The 26,884-nt window shown below is 43.0% G+C and overlaps 1 protein-coding gene across 6 annotated transcripts in view; it reads left to right on the top strand.

The window, feature by feature from the left end:
* The window catches only part of hipk2 (homeodomain interacting protein kinase 2), a 68,877-nt gene that overhangs the window by 14,750 nt on the left and 27,243 nt on the right, over positions 1-26,884 (top strand). For all 6 annotated transcript variants that reach the window (XM_026311446.2, XM_026311447.2, XM_026311445.2 and 3 more), the window contains exon 2: positions 1,163-2,342. In XM_026311446.2, coding sequence (XP_026167231.1) covers positions 1,163-2,342 — 1,180 coding nt within the window. The remainder of the gene's footprint in view (positions 1-1,162; positions 2,343-26,884) is intronic.

Raw genomic sequence — 26,884 nt, 5'->3', positions numbered from 1 at the left:
CTCTAATTATCTTTGACCAGAACAAAACGTCCCAGCTTTTAAGATGTCTATTAAACAAGCAGCATTTCTCTTTGCAGCAAAGAGTCTAAGGGCTGTTTGCAGATACGGGATCTGTTAGTGTTTGTACATGCACTGTGACAGAAACATTCTTTAAAACATGCATCAGTTGATCAACAGCGAGGCCTAATTGTGTGTGTGGGTGTTGGCATGACCAGGTGGAAGCTCTTAGTTTGTTAGTAGTAAACTAATTTAGGGTTTACTGGAAACTATTTAAACATAGCATTACGCTCATATAATCTGCCTTGTGCTGTAATAATCATTTCAGCGTTACAAACAAACCTGTTTGTAAAAGAGAGAGATAAAGAAAGGAACTATTTTTGGGCAGTTGTTTGCTTGGAGAAGCTTTTGCTTATTCTCAGACAGCTTGTTCCCAGGAGTTCAGAGCACAGCCTCGCTGCAGTTTTGCTTTTGTTTTGTTGTCTTCAGAATCTGTGGTTAAGAGGGAGCTCAGTGCCCCACTCCTGTTTTCATAGTTACTTGAACAAAAATTTTTTACACCACCTTCCCTAAAGTGAGTAATTGTACAGCAATAAATGCAAGGTCTGGGATGTGTAGTGGGGAAGGAAATTGCAATCATTCCTTTAGACTTTTTTGGGACTGTTTTTTGTGTACAGTTTTGTGTTGCTTCTCTGTCTCTGTGGAGTGTCCCATGAAAGGGTATTCTTTTAGTATTCACTCAGCCTATTTACTTTGCTGCAGATGGGAACAGTGGGGAAATGGCATTTCCTCTGCATGAACCAGTGGTTTACATAAGCACTACTCAATCTAAACCTGCTTATCCTTTTGCTAAGCATTCTAGATTTTATTTATCTTACATAAAAAACATAAAAATCTTTATCACGTTTTAAAAACACCCATCAATTTTAATTATCTGATTTTAGAACAAAATACTAGTGTAAATATTTTAATTTAAAAGCTAAAAGTGCAAAAAAAGTGGTTAACATACTGACATCAGTATGTGGATGTTTTAATGACCTGCTCTAACCCAAGCTGTCTTTATTCACTGCTTTTCAATACGACTCGTGTTTCAAACACTCTCAAATTCCTAACTTCTCACTTTCTGTCCTCCTTGCTCCTCCCCTCTGTTCCTCTCTTGTCACAGGTATGGCCTCGCAAGTGCAAGTGTTCTCCCCTCACACTCTCCAGTCAAGTGCCTTCTTTAGCGTGAAAAAACTGAAGGTGGAGCAAAGTTGTAACTGGGATATGACAGGGTACGGCACACACAGCAAAGTCTACAGCCACAACAGCAGCAAGAACGTGTCGGCCGCCAGTGGCCCCCTAGGCATCAACAGCTCCCTGCAGGTTGCCAGCTCCACCCTGCCCTACGAGCAGGCGCTTATCTTCCCAGCCAGTGCGGGCCACATTGTGGTTGCCTCAGCCAGCAGTACATCAGGGGCCGTGGGGTCTCTGTTGGGCAGTGGGGGTGGTGGCAGCAGCAGCAACAGTAGTGGTGGTGGAGGTGGTGGGGGTGGCAGTGCTGTGGGTGGTGGGGTTGGGGTTCACAACCTGACACGCCGTAGCACCGTCAGTCTTCTAGATACATACCAGAGATGTGGACTTAAACGCAAGAGTGAGGAACTTGACAACAACAGCAGTGTGCAGATCATTGAGGAGCACGGTCCACCGATGATCCAGAACGGAGCAGCCAGTGGAGCCACTGTGGCTACAGTGGCCACTGCCACTTCCACGGCAACTTCTAAGAACAGTGGCTCCAACAATGAGGGGGACTATCAGCTGGTGCAACATGAGGTACTGTGCTCCATGACCAACACATACGAAGTGCTGGAGTTCTTGGGGCGAGGTACCTTTGGACAGGTGGTTAAGTGCTGGAAGAGGGGCACCAACGAGATTGTGGCAATTAAGATCTTAAAAAACCACCCGTCTTATGCACGGCAGGGTCAGATTGAGGTCAGCATCCTGGCGCGTCTCAGCACTGAGAGTGCAGATGACTACAACTTTGTGAGGGCCTACGAGTGCTTCCAGCACAAGAACCACACGTGCCTGGTATTTGAGATGCTGGAGCAGAACCTGTACGACTTCCTCAAGCAAAACAAGTTCAGCCCTCTGCCACTCAAATACATAAGACCCGTGCTACAGCAAGTGGCCACAGCATTAATGAAACTGAAGAGCCTGGGGCTGATCCATGCTGACTTGAAGCCAGAGAACATCATGCTTGTGGACCCATCTCGACAGCCCTACAGAGTCAAAGTCATTGACTTTGGCTCAGCCAGCCATGTGTCCAAGGCAGTCTGCTCCACTTATCTGCAGTCCCGATATTACAGGTAAGAGCTGCAACTATGAAATTAAAATTAATTTGTAAAATGTATAAGAACGACTTCATTTGACTTCGGTTGTTTTCGTAACATTGCAGATGCAAAGAGGAATTGGCACAAAGAAAAAGAGATGTGTCCCTTTGTTTGTTCCTGATTATTCTGTTTGGATGATCATTGTGTTCTCCACATCTTGTTTGATTTATTGCTGCTTTAATAGGAATGTTTTCAGAGTTGAACTGATTATTTGGCCAAACAGTCAGATTTGCTGCCAACCGTATGAGCTGCTGCTGAGGTCCTCTCTCTCCTCAGTCCAATTCTGCCTTTCTTGTTTACGCCCCTAGTTAAGCCCCTTTCCAATGTGGAATAGGCTAGTAAAACGTAAAGGCCTGCTGACTAGCCAGCTGCTTGTCGTTTTAGTGTTGCTTTGCTATAGTGTTGCTTTGATGATTACAGAAGGCCTGTTTAGTTATTTCACAACCTGCTCAAGCTCTGGTAACGGCCATAGGAACATATGAAGCAAAGTCATTTTTTAGTATCATTGAAAAGTTCACAGGACAAAAATGTTTTTTCTGATTTCAGTAGAATATTGCCTACTGAAAAAGGGTACCGATCATGTGGGGTGGCAGCCTGCCCACAGGCTTCTATTCACCCAACTACTCCCCAAGCCCCCAGACCCCCAGCCCCCATTGCCATGGCTGGCTCCCATTTCCCCCAGGATAGAGATGAGGGGTCAGCCTGAGTTCTTCTGTAATATGTGCCTGTAATCCACACCAGTGGGCCCTGCATTAGAACCAGATGACTCTCTGGGAAGGCCTTTCTTTCTTCTCTCAGTACTTCTTTAGCAGTCTTTTTCACTCATAGCAAACTGTGTGTTTAGGTTTCAGCAGAGGCAGTGTTGCACAAGGACTCAAACAGAGTGTCCATGTTCGTACAGAGCGATGCTTTGTTTGGGGATCAGGCCTGAACAGGTGTGTGTGTGTGCGCGCCCACCCCTGTGGTACCACACATAAACATAGACCTACATGCATATACCCACCAATACACACACACACACACACACACACATACAAGCCAGGTGTTGGCTCTGCAGCTCCAGATAGTGAAAATTATGTCAAGAGAAATTCGTGGATTCTCTTGATAGAAGTTTTCTTTTGCTATCTTTACAGTTTATCATTAGCTTTTTAAACATGCTACACTGAAGACTCCCTTTTCTTGCTAAAACAGGATGCAAGGCTCACTGTAGTGAATCCCAGTGATGGGGTTCAAACTGCTGTATTCACTGCATTAGGTCATTTGACAGGTATATTATTTTATCTGAACTTATTATTACTTGTTCCTATTTTTTAATAAATATTTTGCCCCAGTTGGCTCCTAAACTGATATAAAGATTTCTGTATGGGAATTGGATTGCATATGTCAACAGGACAGTGCTGTTGTATCAGTTTTAACTAGCTCATCCTGAAGTAAACACCACTAGTAGCCTGTTGTTGTTGCTCCTGGGCTGTAGGTCAACAAACAAGCCATAAAATGTTCCTGTTTGTTTTTTCGGGGAGTGATGAGTGGAGGAGCGCAGAGAGATCATCCCTTCATTTCCTCTTGGCAGCAGAGGAGGGGAAAGAAAGGCTGACATTGACCAGAAAATGATCCACCAGCCACCAAAACCTAGACCAGGAACTTGGTGACCTTGGTTTGAGGCGATGGGGAGTGGTGTGTGTGTCTCAGGGTTGTCTGTGAAATGAGGCAAGTCTTACAGTTCCATTCAAAGAATGACCTCATGGGCGATGAGCACTGCGGGTGTGTTAACATCACATGCAGTTTGGGCAGCAAACAAACTTGGACTGCAGGTAGAGTTCATGGTGAGTTCAAACGCTTAGAAGAAAACATCAAACCATCTTTGATGATTTCAGATGAGACGATAGCAGGATAGTTTCAGTTGCAGTAGCGAGATTATATAGAGGTATGATTTGCTAGCTCCAACTTGCTGGCTCTGTGTTACTCTGTATCCTTCACAATAGCATAAACATTCTCTATTGTTCTCATTAAATAAAATATTTGTGTCTTATGTAAGTGCACTGACAGAACCACCATTTTTTTTATCAATGCAATGAAGTAAGATATAATTGTAATGAAGAATTCTGAGACCAACTTATTTCTGACTTTTATCTTTCCGTACAGATGAGATATACGAAACTGTGATTTTACATCCATTGAATACATTATACACATAAAGTCATTATCAGCAGTTTTGGGCTACATGACGGGAATTTCATACCCATCACATACTTCTGTTTGCGTTTTGGATGGTATAGATATGCTGTTGGCATAGTATGTGCTTTAAGAGCCTTGCAAATGAGTTATGGATTTTCCACAAGGTTGACTCATGCAAATAAAACACCAGTATTCAAGGTAAACAAGTGATGTGCTATTTGCAAGAACAGCTCTCAGGGTGCTTCAGTGCGTAGAGAATACACGCTCATGTAGCTCAGCTCATCCGTCCTTGTCAGATAGGCCTGTCTGTTGCACTTCTACACTTGGTGCCACGGCAAATCTTGCTGCATTATTTATATATGCATTATTATTATTATTATTTAAATGTATTATTACCTTAAGCTTAGGATAGCATTCTGCTACAGTGTCTCTCACTCCTCTTAATTATTCTGTGGTCTTTACATCTTCAATGCAGCAACTAGTGACCTAACCTTGATCCTACTTATTTTGTCTGTCTTTCCTCTTTCTGCTCTCCTTCTTTCCTTTTGGCTATGGCTAATGATGTAACAGGTAGGCCAGCTACTCAAGCTTACCCTGTGCCAGATAAAGGGATTATGTCTTATCCCAGTTGGGTATGTTTGTCCTATTTATCTCATCGGGTAAAGGCCATGCGATGGGTGGAATGCAGCAAGACATTATTTGGAGTTCATGTAAAGTTTGTAAGTTATGTCAAGAGGCAGTGTAGCTGGCAGGAGTCTGAGTTGTGTTGGCTGCTGGTAGTGAAAGAGAGGTGAAACATGCAGTACACTACACAACCGTCTAACTCACTGCCAAAAGGTCTTGTCATTTAACAATGGGTTTTGATGTTTATACATCTTTCTACCATCACAATTTGGAAGAACATTTTTTAACTAAACAAACTTCTCTCTCAAGCTCGTTTGTAAGAAGCTCAGTGTAAAAATAAGAATAACACTAAAAAGCATTCTAAGAGAAACTGTCTGAAACTGTGTGCCATTATTTGAACCACTATTTATTGTGTCTCACCCCTCTTTTTCCAGCTACAATTAAAGGTGGGGCTGACAGGACCAGCTATGAGCACTTTTATTTCCCATTCTTTTCGAGTGTACCCCACCCTTTCTGTATATATAGTGGCTATTTCAAGTGCCACGGGACAGAAGGCCAGAGAAAGTTCAATTTCCCCTTGTAATTAAACATCTTAATATTAACAACCAAGAAGCCTGGAGCTGTTCTACACACATGTACCTGCCAGTTTGTACCTGCTATTTAACATGCACATGTCACAGACTTCAGATTTAAACAAGCATGAGCCACCATGGCACAGTACGTCAGTGAGTCTAAGTAATTAGCCTATTAGACATAGTGGGAGAAAAGGAAAATGAGTCAACAGTGTCTGACAGGGAGTTTGTTGATGTCACCAGTGATCTGAAGTGGCCAGTGTCTGTGCAATTTCAGTGCTATCAGTGTGAAGCTAAAGGCCTCTGGCAGAAGAGATCTTAATGCACCCAGATGGAAACTTCACAAAAAGCTTGTATTATCGAAGTCTCTGCATTTTCTCATTCTACTCTTAGAGTTCATATCTTTATAAATGTTGGCAGTAAAGATGCGTGCAGCTGATGCTATAGCAGGGCTTATGTTGTAGCCTTAATCACTGATGAAATATGTATCTGTCATCATCAGGGGTGCTGCAGTCACTGTTGAGGCTGCTGCGTGTAAGATGAGCCTCTGCCCCACCTGTCTATCTGTTTCTCTATCTGTTGTTAGTGTCGCACAACCAGACAGACAGGGCAGGCGTTCCAGCACATTTAGCCTGCCTCCGTGCAAAACATCAAGGGGTGTTTTAATGAATGAGGTTGCTATTAGTTACTGTTCTGCGAAGCGTGTGTTAATGTGTATGTGCCAGAGAGGGATTGAAAGGTAGGTAAACGCCAGGATCAGGTTGCTACAGAGGAAAGACAGATTAGAAAAGGATGAAAAGGCAGATCTGCTCAGTGGCAGTGGCGCTGTTAATAGTGCAGGTGTTGTTTGTGAGAAGACTCTCAAGAAGTTTACTTGAACAGAAAAGGAAATGGGGGAGAAGGGGGGAGAAGGACAGAGGAAGGGGTGTGTAGAAGGTCGTTGTTTTGCATTCCTCACCAGTACCTGGAACAGTGCTCTCTTCCCCCCGAGCAGTGGCAGATTATTACTAATGCAGATGAGCTTTCATTAGGTTCAGCCTGCCTGGTTGGCTGCTGTTGCATGTTGTACTTTTTTGCTGACTTTCTTGTTTGTTTGTGTTTTATTTACTGTAGCTCTATATTTACAGCATGTGGCGATATAGGGCTAGGGCCATCCTATTGTTATTGACTGTAGTTGCTGAAGTCATTACTGCTATTATCCGGAACCGGCATAAAAAAGAAAGACCCCTAAAATAATTACTGCTCCCTGTATTCACTACTGTGCCTTTTATGACAGTCATAACACCTTAGTATGCATGACAGAATCCTAATAACCTGTTTCTCATTTATAATTTGCCTCTGGGCAGCTTTTCATGCGTCTCCACAGAGCAGCAGGCAAGCAGGAGACATGTAGCAGCTAAGCTAATTAACTACCAGGTAGACAAGCATATGCACCAGAACCTATACAGTACAGTAGTCAGCCACTCAGAGTCATTTAGGCAATGAATGAACTTGATTTTTTTTAACTCTTAAGGAAATGTGAACTTTCCCACCTAGTAGATTGATGCACCTGATAGTGCAAGCTGCCCAGGTGCTTGTGGTTCATGCGTGTGTGTGTATGTGTGTGTGTGTGTTTCTGCACCACTGGTGGTGTGGGACTGTGTACTCCCACTACAAGACAAAGCTTTCTGAGTTTCACTACATCGTTTCATCCTGGCTACTTGTCTTTGTTCTCCCTCGCAGTTCAATTTCCATACATTTCCCAGGATATTAGGCTGACGGAAATTAAGCTGCCTTGATAAAACGCAGCGAGACGCCCACTCAGGCTCACTAAGGCTGCAATCTCTCTCTCTCTCTGTATTGATTGGCTTATTTGAAACATAGGAATTTTCTACACAGCAAATGTTGGCAGCACACACACAAGAACAACAATGTTCAACCTTACAGGTGTTTATGAAGTAGCAGCATAATGCTTCAGGGTAACTAAAAAAAAAAAAAAAAAAATTATAAAATGGAAGGTCATTAAAATGTCCACGCTCAACTGTAGGGTTATAACCACAGAACAATGGAATTTTCTTCTCAATTTAGTCTGAAAATCATTAACTGGACAGGTGAAATTCTCACAGCCTAGACATATATTAATTTTCCTGGATTTTTCTGGATTGAAAGAACGTGGGTTGGCAGGGTGGTACAGGTGCCCCTGGGTCTAAATAAATCATGAGGCCTCCTGCTGACCCCCCCCAACCATTCCTGTATGCCTGCCATCCCTCCACAGGGAGCAAAGAAAGGGGGTAGCCCCCACCACTGCATGCTGCCTCGGCTCCTTCCCGCCCTTCTTCTTTCTCTTCTTTCCCACCTCCCCTCACCGTCCCTTCACCCCACTCACCTCTTCCATCCACCTACATGAATATTTAAAAGCTAACACTGTGATGGAAAATATGCAGCATGGGCAGTCAAGACTTGCTAAAGAAAGAAAGAAAGAAAAAAAATGTTGGGATGCTTAATTTCCTAATTTTAAGGCAGGCCAATGGAGCACTGATGAAATTCACAGTGGCCCAATTACAGAGTGATAAAGAGCATCAGATACTATCAACAACAGTTGGACAGACAGACAGACTGAGGGCAGGAGAGACGCTGAGAAAGGCTGATCTGAGCTATCGCTTTGCAGCTGGGGAGGAATGGGGGAACTGTGGAGTTCCCCTGAGACCTGCAATTGGCTCCACACTGGCTCTCTCTGTCTGTGTGTGTGTGTGTGTGTGTGTGTTTAGACTGACTGCCACTGTGACAGGGAATGCCTGGTGTGCAGAGGCCCATCTAGGATCACATCAAGTTTTCAACAGAACAAAACAGATGCATTTGTTTTCTCAATTGGAGGAATTTGCTAATGTGCATATACAAGGGTAAATAATTTGGCTAATTTGCAGCAGGCAAGTGGGCAGAGCTCTCAGTCGCTCATCCAGCCAGCTGGGGCCCCTGTATAGTGAGAAAAAGAAGCTTTGATGACACCCCCATCTCACATCTCTCTTTTTTTTCTTTATTTAGTAACATCCCTGGCTCAACACAATGACTTCATGTCTCTCTAACTACCATTTGAGTGAATTTATCTGTTCACTTTTATGTCCCATCTCCCCCTGTCTTTTAAATGTGTTTATCACATTTGATAGAAGATGTTTGACAGCAGAGTTAAACATAGCTCATATTCATGGTGACAGTTGTCACTCTATAAAAATGCTGCCATTTTTCATTGCAGATGGCAGAATTAAATGAGGCTCTATTCATACTCTACACATACTCATAAAGTCATAAAACCACATCGCTGTGACTTTTAGATTCCAATTATTAACGTCACACTTTGCTCACATTTATAGCTGTCAGTTTCAGTGATATAACATTTAAATTTCACTTTAGTTAAGTGGGAAATATAAATATAAAATAAAAAGGGATATAAATGAAAATTCAATCTATGGCATAGCAAATTCAACATAATTTCTCAGTTTTAAAGGCACATGATAAATTCCTAATTTACTCAAAGTTACTGGTTTACCATTTTGCTAGTTATGGGTGAGCAGAAGGGTCAGGGAAGTTTATGACATGCAATTTATTGGCACACTGGATGTGATTCAGCCATGTGTTAGCATTGTGGAGTAGCTTCATGTAAAATTGTGTTTAGATGTCATTAAAAGAAGCTGTTTCTATTGAATGCACATCAGCATTGGCATTCCTTGGCATGTCTCACATATGTATGTCTCTAAGGGCTTCTAGGGAGGAGCCAGAGGACTTCTCCTTAAATATTGCTTTTTGGAACATAAAGGCCACTTTAAAGGCCACAGCAGCATGGCAGTCATAAAACAGGTCTGATTCAAATCCTAATTCACCCAAGCTTGATAAATAATTTAAAATGACTAATAGCACTTGTGACAGAGAATGTATCGCTGTGGTGTATCAGATTGCGGTGGTTTTGGCCTGAGGCGTAATTTGTTTGGAAAAATAATTACTCTTGTATTGGATTCTGGTTAAATATTAAAATGGTTAGGATTAGGAATTGGGCAGCATCCAGGGGAGTTTTAGTCTTCTTAGGGGCAAACCCATTGCTATAGACATCACCACTGCAGACAGGCTGCCTCCAAAGGGGAAAACAGCTATATTTTATTGGTAAATTCAAATTGCAACACTGTGGAGTTTCACAAAAGAAAAGCAATGCAGACTATCTCTGTCTGCTTGACCACCAAGCTTTTAAGACTAAACCCAGTGTTTTATAAGTGAAGAACATTGAATTGCTTGTTGAGTTCAGCTACTTGCCGAGTGCAGAACCTGGGAGGCACCAGAGAGCATTGAGAGCTTATATAACAACCAACAGAAACAAATATATATTAAGCATGCTACAGTGAAATGAAAAAGAAAAAAAAAAAAAACAAAAGAACAAGAAGAAAAAGTAATTTCTATGAATGTGAGCTACAGCCAGTCATACTAGGCAGTTCTGTATGTGTGTTTTGTGTGTGTGGCTTTCTGATTACACAGAGGCTTTGTCCTGTCACATTACACACAACATGTTCAGTGTTCACCTCCACTTGGTCCTGCAGGATTGACTGATTTACTGCACACAGGAAAGGTATTTGCACATATATGCACACATATATGGTAAACACTTCCAATGTGGCACCAGGTGGGCCCCGGCTGGCTATCACTGAGCTGAGAGAACACGGCATGTCAGTGTGTGTTATCAGCATGAACTGGACATAACTCATATCACCCCTTTAAACACAGCGGGGACTTCAGGGAGGTAGTAACACCACCACACAGTTTTTCATTACAGCCGGAATCTATATATCATCAAACAGATGGCTTCATTTTAAACAAAGACAGTGTTGTTGTCCTTGTACCCAGCTAAATTACATGCATCTCCCCCTCTGTGGTTAGGTTGTTTTTTTTCTTGGCATTTCTATATACAATGACTTCAAGCAGACTCCATGGACATACCTGCCCTCCATGAAGCTGACTTTTCATAGGTTATACACCAACGTTACATTTTCACCTTTCATACTAATCAAGAGCAACTAAAGCTTGCATGAAAGTGGATACAGAAGGTTTTCTTTAAATATTTCACTGAAGACTTGGACACACTAAGCAGAAATCATGGCTCAGTGCACTTAGCATAGTCATAATACACAAATCCATTAACACCCAACCCTGGAGCTGGCACAAGCTGCTTTCAGCACACAAATAAACATCCTTCATTTCAGCAGGAAATGCATTTAATATCAACGACTTATATCTAAATGTATATACATTTTTTCTAGTTTTTTGTCTCCTGTGGTTTTGTCAAAATGAATGAAGAACATTAACACACATCAGTTCACATCAGTTCTAAAAAGAGTCTCTCTGTTGAGGCCGTTGGCATGGCAACCAAAGCTCTTGATCCAAAATTGTCCATTCGCCTCTGAAGGTGCAACACCTGAACTAGACCAGGGCTATTTTGATCTGCATGCCTGCCCCCAACCGACAGCTGTGTACTTGAGGGACAGGGAGGGCCCTTGAGCCACACTCTCATCTCACTGCTATTGTTTGCCCAGGTGGGCCAGTATGCCCTGTCTTCCTCCCTTCCCCCTCTCTCACTCTCACTCTGCCTCACTTGCCACCTCTTCCCTTTCTCTGTCTCATTCCCTCTCTCTCCCTCTCAGTTGATCTCTTCTCCCTTCTCTCTCTCTTTGTTCCACGGGGACCTGTGGTCCAACTGAAGCGCTCGGTTACACAAAGAAACCCAAATTATCTTTCATCTGCAGCCTGTTACCAGCTGTGTACATTGTGCGCTTGAGCTCTCTCTCAAAACAAGAAAATGTATAGATTTTACTGGTGGCAATATTATTATTATTGGCTTTGAGTCATAGCTCTGCTGGCAGAAATGCCGCTTCTCTTACAACTACACAGTAGGTTTCTAATTTCTTTGGCATGTCTTTGCTGTTAGGAGGATTTTGATATTTTCTCCAATCTTTATGGTTTTAAATGCAAAATTCGGATGAAGCTGAGAAACCCTCAGAAACCCATTTTCTCCTACGATCTTGGGTCAATATGTGTGCCAAGCTCTTGACATAACACACGTAGGTGCTGGAGGAGCACACATCTCCCCCCCAAAGGCCCAAACTCCCAAACTCTGTTATTCACAGTGTCACCATGGTGACAATGAAATTTTCAAGTTAGACACAAAGATGTGTTTTTAGCTTTGTTCATTCATTATTCCTAATGTGTGCATTTCAGAGTGTAAGGAAAAGGCAGAGATGGTCCATCTAGCATAACCATAGTTTTTGGCCTTGGTCTGCTTTGCTCAGGCCACTGAGCGGAGCAGCTGAGAAAACAGCAGGGAACTTTCATTAGTGATCCCTGCCCCTTGTCAACTTCTTCCTCCTCACTTCTTTTTACTTCTTTCCATCCGTTGTGAACCTCCCTTAATCCCACTCCCTCTCTTAGATGTCCTTCTGCTTCCATCCCTCCCTTCCTCTCTCCATTTCCTTTATCCTGACCTCTGTCCTCCACACAGATCTGCCTGGCATTTCAATCATCACATCCAGAAGTCATGTAGGATCAGAAGACTTCATCCTTCATAGTTGGCCTTAAGGGCAGAGGGTTTTAATATATATGTGATAGTACCTTTTTTCTGCATACAGTTGTTGGGTGTTTGAGCAGGGGATGTGCCTGAACATGTTTGAGAACATTCAGCAGACCTTTGGGGCCTTAAGGATAGAAAAATAAATATCTCAGTGAAATGTGAAATATTTTAATACCTTCATGTACAAAATAATATAATGTGACACAAAGCAGTTGTGCAAATATGTGTGTAAATATAATCAGTGTTTTCCTTTTAGCACAGTAAACAGGTGGTTAAGGAGGCCAGATACTTTATTGCACCTTCCTTGTTGTGTGTGTGTGTGTGCGCGCGCGTGCACGCATGCATGTGTGCTAACAGGTGTCCTACAGTCAAATATCTGTACCCACATGCATCATAAGCACCCATGCTGCAGACGGAGTTAACCGTTGCTCTCGAATCAGTCAAAGGCAAGCGTTACCGCAGGAGAAGAGAGTTTAACAGACTCCCTGAACTCATTTGCACGTCTTTGTGTTCACTCTTCTCTTTGAATTGTCAATGCACACTGCAGCTGAAATCAATCATAACTGCAGCACCTGTTCTACACAAATGCCAGCATCAGTTAAAAAGGACTTCTGTTTGTTTGTTTGTCTGTCCATGTGTCTGTCTGTTTTGTTTGCCTTTTCTTCACAGGAACAGGGGGAAAAAGGAGGAAAATGGATGACTGAGTGCACTGAATCATAAATGAGTTGAGTGTGTTGGTACGTAGGAGAGGCTCAATGTGATGGCACCAGCTACCTTGTCATATTTCAGTCCTCTCTTTGTTTTCAGTCAGAAACAAATTTCTCTTCTTGCTCTCCTTCACAAGCACTCTAAAGTCTTGATTTATGGAAGAAAGCCATTTTGAAGGCTAATTGCATAAACCCTGGTGCTGAAGGATCTGAGTACAAGTCGTAACAGCCTCTTTAGATATACTGCTTGACAGCTGAAGCAGGACTGACCCTGGAGCATGAATGTTGAGCCTGCTTACAGCAGATGATGACCCTCTGTTTGCTCTCACCACAGGAGTCCAGTTTTACAAATTTTACAGCAAACTGGCTCAATAAGAACAATGTACAGTAAGAATATATAGAGTTAAAGATTATTTCTGTCCAAAACACAGTAAAACAATCATGCTCATGAAACAGTCACTAAGTAAGGACGGCAGAGTGCTTCAACACACCTCCCACCTCCTTTCCCGTTGTTAAGCTGGGGATGAGGAGTGCTATTTGCATTACAAGGTTCCTGTGGAGCAGAATAAAGCGCAGATAGAGCTGTGAGCAAAACGAACACTCTCAGGGTGGCCCTGCGCTAATTGCGACCGGGGTGCATTTACTGATTATATTTAAGTGGTCCAAAATGGTCCCCTGCTCTCAGTTACATTGACCCACTCCCTCCCCTGGTGGATATGGTCAATAGCAGGCCTGTTGAGATGCCTTTCCAATGAGGGAAGAAAACACGGTACAATCGTGCCTGTCTCCTCACTTCGTCTCTCCTAGCACACGGAAGGGCAGAGTCAGAGAGAGGAAGCACTGATTTTAAATCAGTTTATAACAAGGAGAACAATGGCGTGGGGACAGCAGGAAGAAGACAGCTACTATTTCTCCTAACTAACAATCCTGCTGAAATAAAGGCTGAATTCTAATACAAATACTGAATTCAATCTGCAGCAGTGGCTAAAATGCTTTCCCCCAGTTATTGTGGAATATGCCTGAAACAAGATTCCTTAATTTTTTCTTCTTGATGCTGTGTCTCCTTTGTCAGCTCATGACTATTCATGTTGTCTGCAGAAAACACTGCGTACAAATGGAAATTAATGGAATGCAAAGTGAATGTAAATGCAGTTGCAGAAGGGGGAAATCAAATCATTGTTAAAGATACTGGAATGTTGCATCCATAGATGGGAGAGGGTCAGTGTTTTGCATTCCCTCTCTTCCCTGTTGGCTGTGCCATAACAGGAGGCCCCGCAGTGGGAGAGCAGGCCAGGGGTGATGTAACAGCCACTGGATCACACAAGCTTTGATCTCCCCTCTGGGTTTCTGTGCATCTATGGGATAGTCTTTAGGCCTACTGATGAGGAGGTGGAGATCTCACACCCCCTCTAGTGCCGGCTCTCCAGCAGGTTTCTCTATTTTACCACACAGAGCATATCTTTAGCCTGGGTGTCAGTGCAATATTTTTTCTTAGAACTACTGGTTTGCAGTTTTCTTCATTCCTGTGCAGCAAAGAATAATGCCCTCATTCTGCTTTTCTTGATTGTTCTTCACGTTGCCTATATCTGACCTGAACACATATTGGTTAAATAGGTCAGCCTTTGTGCATCGCATCTCTTTCAAGGAGTTTTTTTCCTTCTAAATGTTTTTCTCAAGTGGAGGGGGTGCAGGGGTGTGGGGGTGGGGGTGAGGGGTGTCTCACAGTATAACGCAGTGATGTAATTCCTTCTCCACATGAGTTCTGGTGTTAGAAAGAGTGGGCTGTGTCCCTCTAGTATTTGATTCTGTCCTTGTGTCATAATCTCTCTCATGCCTGGCCTGATCCTGCTCCAATTTATGTAATTAACTGATGTCACCGTTCTGGTTCGTTTGCAAGCACACTGTATCACTGCAGCCTGATTTCCCTAAAAGTAACAAATCCTTGAGGACCTGCGGTTATTTCAGGGGGGGTATTAAAAGTCAGAAAATAACAAGCTCCATTACATAAACATGGAAAAAGGCTTTTTTTATTATCAGAGCTAGCAAAATTACTACATGCCAATTAAAGAGGGACTGTTTTATGAGTTTGGCTTGCTGATGTGGAGGGATATTTATGTGTTCATATGTCTTTGTGTGTCTTTAAGTGTGTGTGTGTGTGTGTGTGTGTGTGTGTGCGCGCAAATGGGTGTATGGAGGCAGAAAGAGGTTAGCCTTCTGTGACTAATACAGCACATATCCTGTGCTTTTTAAACACAAATACTAACAAGACCATGTAACAGCCAGGGCCATGTTCTCTAAAGAAATGCTTTTGTCATAGGTGGATGGGGCTCCTTTTGTTTGTGTACATGGCTCGCTGTTTGTGCTTCTGTATGCACATCTGTGTGTACAAGCACAAACAAACATCCAACTGTGCTGGATGATTAGATTTCCAGGCCATGGTCAGTCGCTCGTATGAGTCCGTGGTATACAGTGTGAGTGAAGGCAGGCTTTGCGGCAAGCAAGCAGGCCTGACCTAAAAAGAAATAGACAGACATAGAGATAGACAAAAAAAACAGTTAAACCAGCAGAAAGACAGACAGAGAGACAGACAATATGGCAAACTAGCAAACTGGTAAGAAATAGATAGATAGACCTGCAGACAGTTAGAGGGCAGGGTCTCCTGCAGGGTTGGACAGATGCTTTGATATAAACATTTAGGTTAGACAGATCGGGTGAACGTGTCAGGCTTTGCCCCTGCCCTCAGACATAGATCAAACAAAGAACCAGCCATCGAGGACACATCACTTTGCTCAAGGTCCAATGTTGGCCCCTCTGACTGGGGCGGGGACTCTGCCTCCCTACCCCCAGAGGGGAGGATGATCCAAGGACATCTCCTGAAGTTTCCATGGTTGCATATCTCAGCTAGATCCAGTCTTGTTTGTTTCGCTTGCAACATGCTCCGCTGCACCGAAACACATTAATAAAATCCTCACAGACCCTTAGGTGTCAGCTAGACAGCCAAACTAGCACAATTTTGCACAGAACAGACACACAATGTGTTCTAATTTCATTACTGACGTGACATTTAGGTTAACATGTGATGGGAAATGAGCTTGGTTTGTGATTCTCATGTCCCATGAACCATGTTTGATGATAATGAGGGAGAAAAAGGCCAGAGGAGAGGGGTGGGGTCAATATGCTAATAGTGGGTGTACATTTTGATGCTTCAGTACCAGCATAGAGTGGTTTGGAGAGATGGGTTATCATTCTCCTCCTCCTTTCCACTCATTATCCCCCCAGCGTCTCTCTCCATCTCTGTCCTCCCCCGTTGCCTGCTTTCTACTCTCATCCCCCTCCATGCCCTTCACTAGCTCCCCCCAACACTCCATCTCCTACCTGGTACTCCTCTCTTCCACCCACCCACCCCCCAAATGCCTGTCTCCCAGAAAATGAGATACATTTGTTTTCTTCCACCAGGCTGCAAGAGTGGGACACGTGGCGTGCAAAGTGCTGATGTGTTGGTTTCTGGGTAATTATAACATCCCTCGGTCTCCAAGAAAATTCTAAACTAATGTTTAATTTGCCTCTCTGCTCAAAGGAAGCCCTCCTTTGTTATTGCTGTGGCAATTAGCTGGAGCCAAGGCCCAGGCATTTCCTGTGATTGTTGTGATTTGCATAGAAAGTGAATCAGAGAGAGTATCAAGACCCTATACCCCTCTTCTCTGACTGCCATTACAACCGCCCACTCGTCCATTCCAACCGCTTTGCCTTCGTCCCTCGCCTCTATCCCCCTTGCTATGATGAATCTCTATAGGTGGTCTAGCAACCTCTGTGTGTTGTGGCTGATTGACAAAGGATTCACCGACAAACTGGAAGGCACAACAAAAAGATTTCATTATTATTTTTTCTAAGATAGAAGCATCCATAGGCCATGGTTCTTTTCCCTGCACAATCCCTGATGGTCTTCTTCTGGTTTCAGCCAATAGCTTCTAATTAACTGCCTGATTGTAACCTCGCTATTGTCATTTCAGGAGAATGCTAATGGAAATTGTTAATTGAAGGTATAAACATACTATCCATAGATGAAGATGTATGGGTATGTGCAAGCTGGCCACATATGCATTCAGTGTTTTGAATGCCGTGCAGCAGCATGGAGGTCTATGTGCAGTTAATGAGATTATTAGTCACGAAATAAACAGCTAGATGATGTTGAATGTGGTGTTTTCAGTCCTGAGGGGAAACCATTACCTAACATTGCTGTATCATGGCCGTTATTGTGTTTTCTGCTCTGTTCAGACCCCCCCCCCCCCCCCCCCCCCAAGTGTTTGATCTATGCCTGAATACAGCTGCCATGTTTTATGACATGGTTGATATTGTGTGTCGAAATACCTCACAGCTAACATGCATTTCTTTTTAGCACTTATAACTTATGTCTTATCACTGGCTACTTTCAAATCTATAGGCTGCAGCATCTAATTTCCATATAAACCCCTCTTTGCAGCTTTAGTTCCATTAGAATACCTGAATGAATTTGCATTGCTTTATCTGCACCTGCCTGTCTGTCCACACTTACTATAATAGTACCACTGTGTGATATGATATACATACTTCCTTTGCTGCTTCTTTCTTACGCTCTTATCAGATTATTGGAACTGGTATTTTCCCATTTGTGGGTGTGTGAGCTGTGGCTTCACAGAGACTTTTTAGCAGAAAAAGAGTTAGAAAGTGCGAGCAGAGAGGAAGCAAATAAAAATAAGAAGGAAAGGCAGAGAGCTAATGGTGAGGTAGAGAGTAATCTGCAGAGGCTGTTAAACCTGAGGAATGGCTAATCCATGCGACGGCACTCTGCACTCAGCTGCTCTGGACTGGTGTGGCATGGTCATTGAGTGGCATATGCAGGGCCTCAGCAGTCAGATATAGGCTCCTGATCTATATTTCAAAGCAGAAGAGTAGAGAGGAATTCAGTAATGAGCTCCCATCTTCCTTTTGGTAGCGGAAGACTCTCTTTGTGGAACTAATTGAAAGTGGCATGTGGAGTACTGGGGAGCTCTTTGGGGGCTGTGCTGCGTTTCAAGGGATGTGCAGAGATAAGCTTGCATGCCGCTGTTTCTTTTGTGTCAGAGGCCTGAAATAAACAGGTCTCTTAGAGGAGAGTGATGCACTACACAGCTGTGAATTGTAGGGGGCATTCTGTTTTTTGTGTGAGTGCAGTTGTTTGAATTTCTGTCTACAACAACCTGTGTCCATTGCTGAAATAACCCCACCCACACACACATTTTCCATCTCTTCTCTCCCTCCCCTTAATTAATCTAGTTCCCTGTGTCAGTTTATCAGAGATGCCGTGTGCATATGTGCGATTTGTGCAGACGTGATATTTGGGCTCTGTGAGCACAGTAGAGGAACAGCTCTGATGGGAGATGGACTTTATTACAGATATGGAAATGGCCCGAGACATACGCACTTACACTGATATACTGTGTGGCATTTACTGAAATGATGAAACAGAGCCTGACCTCAACTATTTACAGGCGCAGACATGCATGAAAACTAATATACACACATATGCACGCACACACACACACACACACACCCACACATGCACACACGTATTCAGAAACATGTAAATGTATTGCTGGTGGGAGGGTATTTCATCCTACTTGACAAGTGTGTGGATTCTACTTTTCTGTCCACTTTCTGTGCACTGTATGCATTTAGGGGGCATTTTGGGGTTAGAGCCTCATGGAAGGACCAGTGTCTGAACTCATTCCCAACTGTGGTCTAAAATTGATAGGTTGGTTAATGATAGCACCTTGTTAATGTCACTGCTGAGTTGGTAGGAAAAGGTGAGGAAGTGATTGTGCGAAACGTGGGATTCCCAAAATTTCGATGATTCCCTCTAACCAGGTCCTGTTTTTGTGGTGCTTTACAACTTGTCTCATACATTTATTTATTACATTATGAGGTTGCTTTCATTTATCGACTGCTGTTGCTGTTCACTGGCAACAAGATAGCCTCACAGTCACAGATGAAGTTATTAGATTATGTACTCTGTTTGCCGACATGTCTTTTTGCCCCTGTCAACATGGAATACCTTAAAAGAAACTGCTGCTAGAAGAGAATAAAAACCATCTTCAGTAACAGCACAATCTGAAAAAAAAAATCATTAACATCTTGGCAGCTCTTTGTCATCTTGATCCGCTGTTATTTTGGCCTCAGCCACTTCTCTCTAACCTTATCGTGTAAACTGTGAATGTGCCGATAGGAGCGTGAGCATGGGATAATTTCTCTTAGAGAATAATTCTACTGATGCAGGAGTGAAAGAAGGATAAGTTCTGTTTTGGGCTATGTAAGATGGGAGGGAAGGCAGAGATGGCAGTGAGTGAAAATGGAGCCCAGCCCAGCTTGGTGCCCAGCTGTGCAGCTCTCCCTGGGGCTTGTTGAGGCTGAGGAATGTGGCCGATGTGAGTCTGGGTTTGGGCTGGAGTTAGCAAAGGCCTGGGGCATGCAGCTGTGAGTAGTGATGTCTGGGACAAGGGTGTGTGCACATCCACATGTACTTGTTAAAAGAACGGAAACACTGGGATTCATTTATCTGTTCATGCCTCTGTGTGTGTATGTGTGTGTGCCTGTGTCGACTTGTGGGCATGTTTGTATTTATATATGCAGTGTTGTTTGCGACCCTCTGTTGGCCACAGCTGAGGCCCTGTCCGAGGAAACGGAACGACATTCAGGCTCATTTCCTGTTCAAGGGTTCAGGGCATGCTCTTTCGCCTTGCTCACCAGAGATGTCTGGAATATGAGACAGGAACATATTACAACACGCTGCCTCCCTCAAGGATTGGTCAGATAGCCAGTCAGCTGAGAGCAGTTTTGTCTGTCAGGAGGAGATGACAGCTAGCTTTTGTTCTGGAGATTTCCTGTCCTGTCCTGGGTTGGTTAATGCATAAAGGAGCCATAGCACCACTCCCTCTTTTCCCTCCTGCTTCTCCACATGCCCTCCCTTTTTCCCGCCACTTGTATCCCCACCGGTCATATTTCCCACCCACCAACCAATTATAGTGCCCTGTGTGCTGAGGAGAAGTGATCTGATTGGCTGTGTCGGGGTGTTTGGGAGGTCAGGGCTGTGTTGATTTCACACCGTGTCCTTTTGGACTCCCTCCAGCAGCACCCTCAGAGCAGCGACACAGACAGCACAGAAGAAAAAGCGTCGGCACAGGGGAAGAGAAGCAGGAAAAAGGGGGACAAATAGACAAGAAAGAGCGAATTCCTCTGTACACAGACTTCAGTGCGATATGATTTCTTGCCTGAGAAATCGTAAATGTGTCATGTTTAGCACTGGTTTCAAATTCACATTGACTCCAGCAGGCACCTCCAGTGCTGCTGTTGCTCCACAGTTTGTGCTTGTACTGTAAAACTGTCTGTTCCCTTCAACTCCACAACAAAAGGAAATGTTCAGAGCCAGAATGCTTCTGGTGTATGTGTATGTGTGTGTGTGTGTGTGTGTGTGTGTGTGTGTGTGTGTGTGTGTGTGTGTGTGTGTGTGTGTGTGTGTGTGTGTGTGTGTGTGTGTGTGTTTTCAACAAGAGAGGATGGTATTCCCTCTGGGCAAGATAAGGTAAGACAGGAAAACACCTGGTTAAGAAAGGGAACCATCAGTTAAGTAGCTGTCACAGGACATGGATATCTGTGTGGAATGTTTTCATCACATAGAAACCATAATGAAAGCATGGTTGTCATCCACTCCCTGCTATGTCTTCTCATCAAAAAAACTCTCTCCATCCATGACAGAGTGGGACAGTTTTCATTACATTCCCTAAAGCACCACATTGTAATCGCAGATGATGCCACCAGTTATTTTTACACTATATTATTTGGCTTGTAAGCATGACCTGTCTGTTTATGACCTGTTTATGTTTTTTTGAATTGAGGGTGAAATAGAAACCAAAGACTATCACATTTAAGGGTGATCTGACTTTTGTATCATCTAGGAAAAATTCACTCAAAAATTATGTCTCACTTGCAGATTTTCCATTCATGTATTTTTTTCTCTGTGTTTAATAATAAAAGTAGTCCAGAAATTGTATTATTTCAACTACTGTTAATTGTTTAAATCATTTGTTGAGACCAAATGCCAGACATTTGCTCGTTTGAGCTTCTCAGACCTGAAAATTTGCTGCTTTTCTGTTTTTGCAAGAAAATGAATATTGTTTGAATTTTGGACAAGTGACAACAAAAGCAAAATTATAATATGCATGTGTTACTTTTCTAAGCATTAAATTGATTAATTTGTAAAATAATCATCACATTTAATGATGATTACAATTATTGTTTCTTAGCAGGCTTGCGCCAGGATAAGCAAAGGCCTAGTATTAACCCTCTGATCAGAGGTAATGTGTACATCTTCTGGGATATTAAGCCTCCTTACTGTCACTTTTCATATCAATCCAGAACATTCTCATTTGTGTGCCAACTTTTCTCTCTTGGTAAATTCATCACAGTGACACTGATGAGGCAAATCCTAATTAAGAGAGTACATTTATGTCACTGTCTTCCATAATCAGACACAAAAACTCATCTAATTTTCCTCTATTGTACATACATGGCGGACATGGCAAATGTGATAACCAGAATATATTTGATTTGTCCAAATCACTGTTTTGATGAAATCAGCGCTGTCCGCTGTCTCCTTGACCTGAAGCCATGGCAGCAGAAATAACAATGCCATTTTGTCCATAATAATTTATCAAGTATGGCTACATGAAAATGATAATGCAATATCGATTGTTGCTGTACAGTAATTGATTTCCCTTAATAGACAATGTATGGCATATTAAACACAGAGCGTGTCTTCACTGTTTGTCGTGATAGAGGAAGGGAGAAAATTATCCCTCTATGTGATGCAGGAAAGGAAAAACAATACAGGATTATTGTCATTGAGAAGTGATTAACCGTGACTATGCTTACAACTGACTGCAGGGCGCTGTTGCTTGGCCAAATTAATGACCATCATTATGACTGATTGTTTTTAAAGAGATCTCTTATTATTATTGCCCACTGTAAGAAAGCATTCCCTGCTTTTCATCAATGCTAAAATATAATTATAGTGTGTATGTTTTTTTATTCATATGGGGCTCAGATATACTGTTGTAGGGAGAATCAGAAATGCCATTGTATATGGTTTTAAAGGTAAATTAACATGAAGAACATCTTTTTTCTCTCACTTTTTGTTTTGTTTAATAAATTCATGCATGCACATGTCTGGGAGTGTGTGTAATTACTAGCAGTAGTTTCTTAGCCCAAGCTTTTTGTACTAAGTGACTTAAGCTTTGAGAAACACAAAGCCAAAAACCTGTCCTCTTCATGACACAGCTTTGTCTCTTGCAAGACGAATCTTGACAAGAGAAACTGAAGCTCTCATTTTCAAGTCCAAAATCACACCACACACAACAGTATTTGCCACCCTTAAATTGTCTTAGCAAGTAGACTGGCTTCAGATGAGAGTGTGAGGGAATGGTCTATTTGTCCAAATTCCTCCATAAAGCCTTAATAATCCTGCTGTTGTTTCGCTACGTGATGACATTTCTAATTCTTGTCAGGGAAAAATGCAGCGTGACAAATGGTGTTAAGAGTGTCTGAAGGCCTAGCAGGCTGGCAGAGTGCTGGGCCAGAAAAAGGAACATGAGTCTTAGGTGGAAAGACTCATGATAAGCAGAGGCTTCTCCTTTCCCATGGGACACTCTGGAGGACGTGGGTGCAGTATATTTTCTTGCATGTCATAGCTGTCACACTTGTATGATGCTAAGTGATGACAGAGGGATGGGGGAGGAGGGGGTCAGGTTTTGTGTTGGATAAAGATCTGACCACATCTGGTTAACAATCTGGATAACCTTCATAAGTAGTAGTAGTAATGCACAAAGACAAACACTAAGACAAGCAGAGAAGCAGGCAGATACAAAGACTGGGAAATCATATCCAGGAGAGAGAGAGGGAGGAAGCTGCTCTATAGGACCTGTGTGAGGTTTAGTTACAGCTCTCTGTGGCCCTGTAGCTTGTCATGAGGCAGCGCAGCCTTGGGCACCAAGAATTCATGTCACACACAGCAGAATTTGATTAGGCAGGAGATGGTATTACTGCCCGGCTGGGTGGGAGGAAGGAAAAGGGTAGTCAAACAAGGGATAGTGATAGAGAGAGGGAGGGGGGAAAGGGGGTGGAGGTAGAGAAATGTGGCACATGTACCAGTGCATGCTGGGGTGGGGGTAAGGTGGAAGGGGATTTTTCAGTCTGCCTTGAAAATGTCTCCCCCATGTGCTTTTTCACTTGCCCCAGAAATAAGGAACTAGTCAACCAGAGCAACGTGTTTGATTGGTAGTGTAGATGTACAGTACATGTGTGTTTTGTGTGTGTGTGTGTTTCTGTGTATTGAATGGCAGGTAGTCGTATGACAGAGAGACTATGTCATTACAATGGTAGGATGGCGCCCCTGTGGCTCCTAGCTATATGTTCTCAGGCGCCGCACATCAAATGGATTTTCAGCGTCTGTTGTTTTAGCACATATCCAGAATGTACGGGTCTGCTGGGCAACCACATTGACTGCACCCCCTTCCCTCTCCCCCCCTATCACTTCATCTCTGTCTTAGTCACTTTAAATCAACAGAATGGGATGTATCGATGCAGAGCCTTGCAATTTCTTGCTCTGGACTGTATTGGACTAAAGCAGCTGCTGGAGGAAACTAAACAATAAAATAACAATAATACCTATCAACCAGACAGCAGAAAATACAGGCAAACCACAAGAGAAGGACAGAGACAGACAGTCAGTCAGTCGGTCAGTCAAGCAAGCAGATTAGACAGTGATTGGTTTGACTAGTTTACCTAACTGTCATGCTGGGATTTTTGACTGAAAGCCTGTGATAGAATATTACGATATGATATACTGTATATTTTGCGGTTTTTTCCCCCTCAGCTCTGGGCTGCCCTGTTGTGGCTTACACTGTGGCTGACAGATTGTCTGGCTTTTCTTTTGATTGTATGTCATCTTCAGATGGAGCCGAATGAAAGATTTGAGTCTAGCACACTGAATCCCTCATACACTCTAATTTGCTGAAGTGATCAAGGCTTTTGTTTAAGCATCCCTCTGCCACAAGCAGCGATAATCTCATCTGCCTGACTGACCACCCGTCTGTAAAGTGTGTCGCGCTTCCTGCTTTCCTGTCTGTTCTGGTGAATGCATCAGCCACAGTGACAGGCATGCCAGCTGGTTAAGGTGATTGATTGAGTTACTGCATATTAGAATGTGTCATCATCTGCCTGCAATCCTGCCTTTAGTTTGGCTTCACCCACTCTTAGCAAGTTCTTTGCATGACCCACATATTGTCTCTGTGCTTGTTGACAATGGAGAGGAGTGACTAACAGAGAATGAGTGTGCAATGGCATCATTCTCAAGGTTCATCACCAGCGAATTCATACTTTCCAAAAACGTGTATGTTTTTTTTTTTTTGTAATATAGTTTACTTATATAATCTGATATCAATTTTCCATTTTCATGTTATCATTTAGAGATTATTAAGCCTGATTTTTATGGAGACTCAAGTCTGGAAGAGCACAGCAGCACATGCCACAGGGTTGGGTCAGTGTCCGAACTGTGGCTGGTAGACTGGCCTAATACTGTCTGACTCCCAGTCCACTACACTAATAGGGCTGGAGAGACTTAAGGCTCCCTCTTGGCATCCCCTATATCTTCTCTCCAGGCTGTCTGTGCATAGAACATTGCTACATGACATCCGTCATTTACCAATCGCAAATCTTTTCTGGCACTATTTCTTTTGACAAGTGAGGCAAAAGGGACAGACTATGCACATGTGTGTGGGGGTGGGTGGATCAAGAGTGTGTTGATCCCCACTCTCTCCATCTCTCCCTCCCTCATCTGCTTTTTGTCATCCCCCCCCCCCATCTCCATCTAGCTGAACAAGGACTGTCCCTTTGGCACTTGCATCAGGCTGTGGGGGTTGGAGGTATAGAGGACACTGCAGGGAGCCTGGTAGTTGCAGGTTGAAATGAGATGTATAACTAATAGAATAATGCTGGAGATTAATCTTAACCACAAGAAAGAGGTAATTACCAACCGGGATTGATGAAGTGTTGCATAGATGTCTATATGAACAACAGTGCACTGGTAGCTCTTTGTTTTTTTTTTTAGATATTAGTGTTGCTAATGGAAGCAGAGGGAGAATAAAGAGAGAGGGTGGTTCGAAAAAGGTAGCAAACTGCTTCACCAAGGGGGGAGAAAGTCTCCATAGCAGCAAATGTATTGCCACAGTAGTGCAATCGGTGCTTGATGTTCTGTGTTACCTAACAATAAATCTGATGTGTTATTTAATACTGCTAGAACACAGTCATTTGAAAAACAACCTCTGTAATAACACAGGATGACACCATGTGAGAGAATTTGCCATATCCTGTGTGCTCATATTGACCGTGCCTCAGTGACAACAGGGCTCCATGTGCCATGTGTACGATGGTCTCTGCCCACTGAATATTTCATTATATAAAATGCCTGAAAGAGAAGTGAGGAGTTAAATGTGAGATGCTGAGATGCTAGGTATGTTAGCTTAGTTATAGTTCACTCCCCCTGAGGCTGCTGAGCTTTTTTTTCAGGCTCAACACAAATATACACACAGCTGTGTGTATTTTACATTAGCCTTCTATGATGCACGTGAGTTACTGTGTTGCTAATATGCATCTGCAAGTTTACCAATTGCCTTTTGCATTATTGTGACAGACCCATGTTTATCAGGGACTAATTCATTGGATGATTACCCCACCCTTTGTATGAAAGCTCCTCTCCCTATCTTTTCTGTCAAAGGCTTTCATTTTCCTTGTTTTAATGCACTGCTAGACCTACTGAGAATGCTAATACATTAACAGGTAAAAAAAGTGGCAGCCACGTCAGCGCTTTTGCTATGCCATGAGTGAGAGAAAGAAAAAGAGAGGAGGCCTGTTTTCAGAACCTTGAACACCAGGAATGTCGCCCCTGCTTACGGAGTGAGAAAACATTTGTCAAGGACTCTGTGAAAAAGTTTGCCTTGTCTTGATATCCCCTCCCCTTTTCCACCCCTCAACCTCATGGAACACCCAAGCTCTAAATTTATATGCCATCTTCAATCTCTGCCCACATAAATGTGCATTTACATGAGTATTGCATCCTATGCCTGCTTTGTGTACTATGTAGCAATTTCTGATATGATGAGAGCAGGTGGAGAGGGGAGGTAAAGTATGCATGTGTGTGTGTGTGCATCCTGGGTTGGGGCGGGTTCGCATGAACCACAGGTGCACGGCAGGGGATGTAACTCTGCACATTGATTTCACAGTCAGCAACCACCATGCAATATATCTAGAAAAGTGTTTCTGTATGGTGTGTCTTCAAAGAGGCTGTTGAGGAACCTTTGAGGGTATGAATATGTAGATGGATGCCCCAGGGGAGGAGGGGAGTCATTCACAGCACCAACCTGAGCCTTTTACATTAGGCAAGGGCAAAGTGTGGAATGGATCGAGGGGCAGAGAGAAAGAGAAGGAAGGGAAAGGAAAAGAAGAGACAGAGATTGAAGGGGAAAAAAGTAAATGATGGGCTTTTTTCTTATGAAGCTCTTTGTCCTGTTAGCATGGAACAGCTCTTGCTTTCCACAACTAGTGCTACTTCATGACAGTACTTTAAACATAGCTTGATTAAGATTAAAGTCTTATTTCCTTTTACTATACAAGCTACACTTAACTTATAATTGGCTGCCTATTGAATAAAACATAGTTACACAGGGGCCAATGATGAAGTCTTTGAAATGGAAAGAAAAGAGATCAAACCCATTATTATGGATTGGCTGACCTGCG

Source organism: Mastacembelus armatus, chromosome 6 (genome assembly GCF_900324485.2).
Source record: "Mastacembelus armatus chromosome 6, fMasArm1.2, whole genome shotgun sequence".
In the NCBI taxonomy this organism is placed as follows: domain Eukaryota; kingdom Metazoa; phylum Chordata; class Actinopteri; order Synbranchiformes; family Mastacembelidae; genus Mastacembelus; species Mastacembelus armatus.
The sequence above is the reverse complement of the archived record's forward strand: the minus strand, read 5'-3'. Positions and strand labels throughout refer to the sequence as shown.